The sequence below is a fragment of the Chroicocephalus ridibundus genome, unplaced genomic scaffold (genome assembly GCF_963924245.1).
Source record: "Chroicocephalus ridibundus unplaced genomic scaffold, bChrRid1.1 SCAFFOLD_649, whole genome shotgun sequence".
In the NCBI taxonomy this organism is placed as follows: domain Eukaryota; kingdom Metazoa; phylum Chordata; class Aves; order Charadriiformes; family Laridae; genus Chroicocephalus; species Chroicocephalus ridibundus.
This window is the reverse complement of record NW_026961298.1, coordinates 21,868-29,999: the sequence shown is the minus strand read 5'-3', so window position 1 is coordinate 29,999 and position 8,132 is coordinate 21,868. Positions and strand designations below refer to the sequence as shown.

Sequence of the window (8,132 nt, the reverse complement as noted above, 5' to 3'; positions counted from 1 at the left end):
GGTCCCAGGGACCCCCATAATGGGGTATATGTGTGTCCCCCCCCCCCAGTACCTGAGCTGCCTCACCACCTCCCGCTCCCTCACCGACAAACTGGCCTTCGACGTGGGGCTGCAGAAGGACGCGGCGGGTACAATTTTGGGGGGGGGGGGGCTTTTGGGGGGGGGGGGTGGTCCTCCTCCCCCCCCCCCCCCGCCCCACCCAAGATTTGGGGGGGTTGGGGTTGGGAGGGGGGAGGATATGGGGCTGGGGGAGGGGGAAACACGCTGGGCTCTAGGGGTTGGGGTTGGGGGGGGGGGTTGCAGGGTTGGGGGGGCGTTGGGGGGGGGTTGCAGGGTTGGGGGGGGGGTGCGGGGTGCCCGGGGGTGTTGGGGGGGGGGTTGCAGGGTTGGGGGGGGGGTTGGGGGGGGGTGCGGGGTGCCCGGGGGGTTCGGGGGGGGGGTTGAAGGTTTGGGGGGGGGGTGCGGGGTGCCCAGGGGGGTTTGGGGGGGGGGTTTGCAGGGTTGGTGGGGGGGTTGGGGGGGGGTTGCAGGGTTGGGGGGGGGTGCGGGGTGCCCGGGGGGGTTGGGGGGGGGTTGCAGGGTTGGGGGGGGGGTGCGGGGTACCCGGGGGGGTTCGGGGGGGGGGGTTGCAGGGTTGGGGGGGGGGTGCGGGGTGCCCGGGGGGGTTGGGGGGGGGTTGCAGGGTTGGGGGGGGGTGCGGGGTGCCCGGGGGGGTTGGGCGGGGGGGGTTGCAGGGTTGGGGGGGGGGTGCGGGGTGCCCGGGGGGGTTGGGCGGGGGGGTTGCAGGGTTGGGGGGGGTGCGGGGTGCCCGGGGGGGTTCGGGGGGGGGGTTGAAGCTTTGGGGGGGGGGTGCGGGGTGCCCAGGGGGGTTGGGGGGGGGGGGTTGCAGGGTTGGGGGGGGTTGGGGGGGGGGGTGCGGGGTGCCCGGGGGGGTTGGAGGGGGGGGTGCAGGGTTGGGGGGGGTGTGGGGTACCCGGGGGGGTTTGGGGGTGTTGGGGGTGTTGGGGGGGTTTGCAGGGTTGGGGGGGCTGCGGGGTGCCCGGGGGGTTTGGGGGGTGTTGGGGGGGGTGTTGGGGTGCCCTGACCCCCCCCGTGCCCCCCCCCTAGGCGAGGCCTGCTGGTGGACCATGCACCCGGCCTCCAAGCAGCGCTCGGAGGGGGAGAAGGTGCGGGTGGGGGACGATCTCATCCTGGTCAGCGTCTCCTCCGAGCGCTACCTGGTGAGCGGGGGGGGGCGCGGGGGGGGCGGGGGCCATGGGGGGCCATGGGGGGCGATGGGGAGCTGGGGGGCCATGGGGGGCACGGGGCGGTCGGGGGCGGTGGGGGCGATGAGGGGGTCGGGGGCGGTGGGGGCGATGGGGAGCTGGGGGGCGATGGGGGGCACGGGGGGGTCGGGGGTGGTGGGGGCTGATGGGGAGCTGGGGGGCGATGGGGGTGTCGGAGGCGATGAGGGGCACGGGGCGGTTGGGGGTGATGGGGGGCGATGGGGAGCTGGGGGGCGATGGGGGTGTCGGGGGTAATGGGGGTGGTGGGGGGCACAGGGGGCGATGGGGGTGGTGGGGGCTGATGGGGACCTGGGGGGCGACGGGGGGCGATGGGGGGCGCGGGGGGGTCGGGGGCGATGGGGGGCGCGGGGGGGTCGGGGGCGGTGGGGGCTGATGGGGACCTGGGGGGCGATGTGGGGCAATGGGGGGCACGGGGGTGTCGGAGGCGATGGGGGGTGATGGGGGGCACGGGGGGGTTGGGGGCGGTGGGGGCGATGGGGAGCTGGGGGGCGATGGGGGCGATGGGGACCAATGGGGGCCATGGGGGGCACAGGGGGCGATGGGGGGCACGGGGGGGGTCGGGGGCGATGGGGCCCATGGGGGGCGCGGGGGGGAGGGGGGGGGAGTTCTGGGGGGGGGGGGGGGGGGCGACGGTGGGGGGCGCGCGAGGGCTGGGCGCGCGCGCCTGCGCGAGGGCCGCGTGCGTGCGGGCGCGCGGGCGCGCGGGCGCGCGCGGGGGAGGGTCACGTGTGCGCTTGCGCGGGCGGGTCACGTGTGCGCTTGCGCGGGAGGGTCACGTGTGCGCGCACGAGGAGCCGCCCGCCTCATGGCGGCCGCGCCCCGCTCCTGCCCCCCCCGCGTCCGTGTGTCCGTGTGTCGTGTCCCCCCCCCCCCCTTAACCCCCGGTGCCCCCCACACCCGGTGCCCCCCAGCACCTCTCGACGGCCAGCGGGGAGCTGCAGGCCGACGCCTCCTTCATGCAAACCCTCTGGAACATGAACCCCATCTGCTCGGGCTCGGAGGAAGGTGGGTGACGAGGCCACGAAGCGTGAGGGGAGTGTGGGGGGGGTGTCCCCCCCCCCCCCAACCCCTACGACACCTCGACGCCCCCAGGTTACGTGACGGGCGGCCACGTCCTGCGCCTCTTCCACGGCCACATGGACGAGTGTTTGACCCCCTCGGCGCCGGAGCAGGGGGAGGAGCGGAGGTGTGTGTGTGTGGGGGGACACACACTGCGTTTTTAGGGGGGGGGGTGACACCCCCCGGCGTGTCCCCAACCACCCCCCCCCCCCCGTGTGTGTGCGTGTCCCCGCAGCAGCGTGGTGAGCTACGAGGGGGGAGCCGTCTGCGCCCACGCCAGGTCCCTCTGGCGCCTGGAGCCCCTGCGCATCAGGTAACGGGGCTGGGGGTGTCCCCTCGCGTCACCGTCACCTCCCCCGTGTCGCCACCGCCACCCCCCCTCCCCCATGGCGCCGTCACCCGTCCCTGCGTTCCCACCCTCTGTCCCCGCGTCCCCGTCACCCATCCCCGCGTCCCCAGCTCCACCCCTGGTGTCCCCGTGTCCCCGTCACCCATCCCAGTGTCCCCACCCTCTGTCCCAAGTGTCCCCGTGTCCCTGTGACCCATCCCTGTGTCCCCAATGTCCCCACGTCCCCGTGACCCGTCCCCGCGACCCATCCCCGCGTCCCCAGCTCCATCCCTGGTGTCCCCGTGTCCCCGTCACCCATCCCAGTGTCCCCACCCTGTGTCCCCACATCCCCATCACCCATCCCCGCATCCCCATCCCCATCCCTGGTGTCCCCATGTCCCTGTCACCCATCCCCGTGTCCCCACCCTGTGTCCCCGTGTCCCCGTGACCCATCCCCGCGTCCCCAGCTCCATCCCTGGTGTCCCCGTGTCCTCATCACCCATCCCCATGTCCCCATCCTGTGTCCTCCATGTCCCCACGTCCCCGTGACCCATCCCCACATCCCCAGCCCCATCCCTGGTGTCCTCGTCTCCCCGTCACCCATCCCAGTGTCCCCACCCTCTGTCCCCGTGTCCCCATGACCCATCCCCAGCTGCGTCCCCCACGTCCCCATCGCCTAACCCCATGTCCCCACCCCTGGTCCCCAGTGTCCCCGCGTCCCCGTGACCCATTCCCGCGTCCCCAGCCCCATCCCTGGTGTCCCCATGTCCCTGTCACCCATCCCCGTGTCCCCACCCTGTGTCCCCACGTCCCCGTCACCCATCCCCACGTCCCTAGCCCCATCCCTGGTGTCCCCGTGTCCCTGTCACCCATCCCCGTGTCCCCACGTCCCCATGACCCATCCCTGTGTCCTGGGGACATGTCCTTGTGTCCCCATCCCATGTCCCCACATCCCTGTGACCCATCCCAGTGTCCCCACCCTCTGTCCCCAGCGTCCCCACGTCCCCATGACCCATTCCTGTGTCCTGGGGGTACCTCCCTGTGTCCCCACCCTGTGTCCCCACGTCCCCATGACCCATCCCTGTGTCCTGGGGACATGTCCCTGTGTCCCCATCCCATGTCCCCACATCCTTGTGACCCATCCCCGCGTCCCCAGCCCCATCCCTGGTGTCCCCATGTCCCTGTCACCCATCCCTGTGTCCCCATCCTGTGTCCTCCATGTCCCCACGTCCCCGTGACCCATCCCCACGTCCCCAGCCCCATCCCTGGTGTCCCCGTGTCCCCGTCACCCATCCCAGTGTCCCCACCCTCTGTCCCCATGACCCATCCCCAGCTGCGTCCCCCACGTCCCCATCGCCTAACCCCATGTCCCCACCCTCGGTCCCCAGTGTCCCCGCGTCCCCGTGACTCATCCCTGCGTCCCCAGCCCCACCCCTGGTGTCCCCGTGTCCCTGTCACACATCCCCGTGTCCCCACGTCCCCATGACCCATCCCTGTGTCCTGGGGACATGTCCTTGTGTCCCCATCCCATGTCCCCACATCCCTGTGACCCATCCCAGTGTCCCCACCCTCTGTCCCCAGCGTCCCCACGTCCCCATGACCCATTCCTGTGTCCTGGGGGTACCTCCCTGTGTCCCCACCCTGTGTCCCCACGTCCCCGTGACGCATCCCCACGTCCCCAGCCCCATCCCTGGTGTCCCCATGTACCCGTCACCCATCCCCGTGTCCCCACCCTGTGTCCCCACGTCCCCGTCACCCATCCCTGTGTCCTGAGGACATGTCCCGGTGTCCCCATCCCATGTCCCCACATCCTTGTGACCCATCCCCATGTCCCCAGCCCCATCCCTGGTGTCCCTGTGTCCTCATCACCCATCCCTGTGTCCCCATCCTGTGTCCTCCATGTCCCCACGTCCCCGTGACCCATCCCCACGTCCCCAGCCCCATCCCTGGTGTCCCCGTGTCCCCGTCACCCATCCCAGTGTCCCCACCCTCTGTCCCCGTGTCCCCATGACCCATCCCCAGCTGCGTCCCCCACGTCCCCATCGCCTAACCCCATGTCCCCACCCTGTGTCCCCAGTGTCCCCACATCCCCGTGATCCATCCTTGTGTCCCCAGCTCCATCCCTGGTGTCCCCATGTCCCCATCACTCGTCTCTGCGTCCCCACCCTCTGTCCCCACGTCCCTGTGACCCATCCCTGCGTCCCCATCCCCATCCCTGGTGTCCCCGTGTCCCCATTGCCCATCCCTGTGTCCCCATCGCCCATTCCCATGTCCCCACCCTGTGTCCCCACGTCCCCATGACCCATCCCTGTGTCCCCAGCTCTATCCCTGGTGTCCCCGTGTCCCTGTCACCCATCCCTGTGTCCCCACTTGGTGTCCTCACGTCCCCATGACCCATCCCAGTGTCCCCACCCCTTGTCCTCCATCTCCCCACGTCCCCGTCACCCATCCCCGCGTCCCTAACTCCATCCCTGGTGTCCCCATGTACCCGTCACCCATCCCCGTGTCCCCACCCTGTGTCCCCACGTCCCCATGACCCATCCCTGTGTCCTGGGGACATGTCCCGGTGTCCCCATCCCATGTCCCCACATCCTTGTGACCCATCCCCATGTCCCCAGCTCCATCCCTGGTGTCCCCATGTCCCTGTCACCCATCCTCGTATCCCCATCCCATGTCCCCACGTCCCTGTCACCCATCCCTGTGTCCCCACCCGGTGTCCTCACGTCCTCATGACCCATCCCAGTGTCCCCACCCCTTGTCCTTCATGTCCCCACGTCCTTGTGACCCATTCCTGTGTCCCCAGCTCCATCCCTGGTGTCCCCGTGTCCCTGTCACCCATCCCCGTGTCCCCACCTGGTGTCCTCATGTCCCCATGACCCATCCCAGTGTCCCCACCCCTTGTCCTTCATGTCCCCACGTCCTTGTGACCCATCCCTGTGTCTCCAGCTCCATCGCTGATCTCCCCATGTCCCTGTCACCCATCCCTGTGTCCCCATCCCATGTCCCCACGTCCTTGTGACCCATTCCTGTGTCCCCAGCTCCATCCCTGGTGTCCCCATGTCCCCATCGCCCATCCCCGTGTCCCCACTTCCCCATGACCCATCCCCGCATCCCCAGCTCCATCCCTGGTGTCCCCACGTCCCTGTCACCCATCCCCGTGTCCCCATCCCATGTCCCCACGTCCCTGTCACCCATCCCTGTGTCCCCACCCGGTGTCCTCACGTCCTCATGACCCATCCCAGTGTCCCCACCCCTTGTCCTTCATGTCCCCACGTCCTTGTGACCCATTCCTGTGTCTCCAGCTCCATCCCTGGTCTCCCCCTGTCCCTGTCACCCATCCCTGTGTCCCCATCCCATGTCCCCACGTCCCTGTCACCCATCCCTGTGTCCCCACCCGGTGTCCTCACGTCCTCATGACCCATCCCAGTGTCCCCACCCCTTGTCCTTCATGACCCCACGTCCTTGTGACCCATCCCTGTGTCTCCAGCTCCATCGCTGGTCTCCCCATGTCCCTGTCGCCCATCCCTGTGTCCCCATCCCATGTCCCCATGTCCTTGTGACCCATCCCTGTGTCCCCAGCTCCATCCCTGGTGTCCCCGTGTCCCTGTCACCCATCCCCGTGTCCCCACCTGGTCTCCTCATGTCCCTATGACCCATCCCAGTGTCCCCACCCCTTGTCCTTCGTGTCCCCACGTCTTTGTGACCCATCCCTGTGTCTCCAGCTCCATCGCTGGTCTCCCCATGTTCCTGTCACCCATCCCCGTGTCCCCATCCCATGTGCCCACGTCCCTGTCACCCATCCCTGTGTCCCCACCCCGTGTCCTCCATGTCCCCATGACCCATCCCAGTGTTCCCACCCCGTGTCCTCCATGTCCCCACGTTCCCGTCACCCATCCCCGCGTCCCCATCCCCATCCCTGGTGTCCCCGCGTCCCCGTCGCCTGTCCCCAGCTGGGTCCCCCGCGTCCCTGTCGCCCATCCCCGCGTCCCCCAGCCCCTGGCTGTGACACGTCACAGGCGCGTGTCCCTCTTCCAGCTGGAGCGGGAGCCACCTGAAGTGGGGCCAGCCCTTCCGCCTGCGCCACGTCACCACGGGGCGCTACCTGGCGCTGACGGAGGACAAGGGCCTGGCCGTGGTGGAGGCGGCCGCCGCCAACACCCGCGCGTCCGCCTTCTGCTTCCGCGCCTCCAAGGTGGGGACGGGGACGCTCCGGCCGCCGTGGGCCTTGGGGGGCGCGGGGGGTCTCCCCAAGGGATGGGGTGGCTCGGCCGTGGCGGGGTCCTGGGTGGTGGGGTGGTGGCGGTCCCTGTTCTGGCCCCTTTTGGGGTCTCCATCCTGGTGCCGTCTCTGTCCCGGTCCCTGGTCCTGTCCCCATCCGCATCCCGGTCCCTGTCCTGGTCCCATCCCCATCCCAGTCCCAGTCCCCGTCCTGGTCCCATCCCTGTCCCCATGCCACATCCCTGTCCCAGCCCCCTTCCTGGTCCCCATCCCTGTCCCCATCCCAGTCCCAGTCCCATCCCAGTTTCCATCTTGGTCCCCATTCTGGTCCCATCTCTGTCCCTATCCTGCATCCTTGTCCCAGTCCCCATCCTGGTCCCCATCCCTGTTCCCGTCCCAGTCCCATCCCTGTCCCCATCCCACATCCCAGTCCCCATCCTGGTCCCATCCCTGTCCCCATCTCCTTCCTGGTCCCCATTCTGGTCCTATCGCTGTCCCCATCCCGCATCCCAGTCCCAGTCCCCATCCTGGTCCCATTCCTGTCCCCATCCCACATCCCAGTCCCCATCCCAGTCCCAGTCACTGTCCTGGTTCCATCCCTGTCCTCATCTGGCGTCCCTGTCCCCATCCTGGTCCCATCCCTGTCCCCATCCCCTTCCTGGTCCCCATCCTGGTCCCATCCCTGTCCCCATCCCACATCCCTGTCCCAGCCCCCTTCCTGGTACCCATCTTGGTCCCATCCCTGTCCCCATCCCAGTCCCAGTCCCGTCCCAGTCCCCATCTTGGTCCCCACCCTGCATCCCAGTCCCAGTCCCCATCCTGGTCCCGTTCCTGTCCCCATCCCACATCCCAGTCCCCATCCTGGTCCCATCCCTGTCCCCATCCCACATCCCTGTCCCCATCCCACATCCCAGTCCCCATCTTGGTCCCATCGCTGTCCCCATCCCAGTCCCAGTCCCATCCCAGTCCCCATCTTGGTCCCATCCCTGTCCCCATCCCCTTCCTGGTCCCCATCGTGGTCCTATCCCTGTCCCCATCCCGCATCCCAGTCCCAGTCCTCATCCTGGTCCCATCCCTGTCCCCATCCCACATCCCAGTCCGCATCCTGGTCCCATCCCTGTCCCCATCCCCTTCCTGGTCCCCATTCTGGTCCCATCCCTGTCCCCATCCTGGTCCCATCCCAGTCCCGCTCCCCGTCCTGGTCCCACTCCTGGCCCCGTCCTGGTCCTGTCCCCATTCGG

General features: G+C 69.7%; 1 protein-coding gene across 1 annotated transcript in view; it reads left to right on the top strand.

Annotated features, from left to right (window-relative positions):
- Positions 1-49: 49 nt before the first annotated feature.
- Positions 50-8,132, top strand: part of LOC134509225 (ryanodine receptor 1-like) — a gene marked incomplete at both ends in the record, with an annotated part of 28,694 nt that continues 20,611 nt past the window's right edge. The window contains 6 exon segments of the mRNA XM_063321698.1: positions 50-128; positions 1,108-1,220; positions 2,198-2,291; positions 2,379-2,472; positions 2,584-2,658; positions 6,709-6,865. Of these exon segments, the coding sequence (XP_063177768.1) occupies positions 50-128; positions 1,108-1,220; positions 2,198-2,291; positions 2,379-2,472; positions 2,584-2,658; positions 6,709-6,865 (612 nt within the window).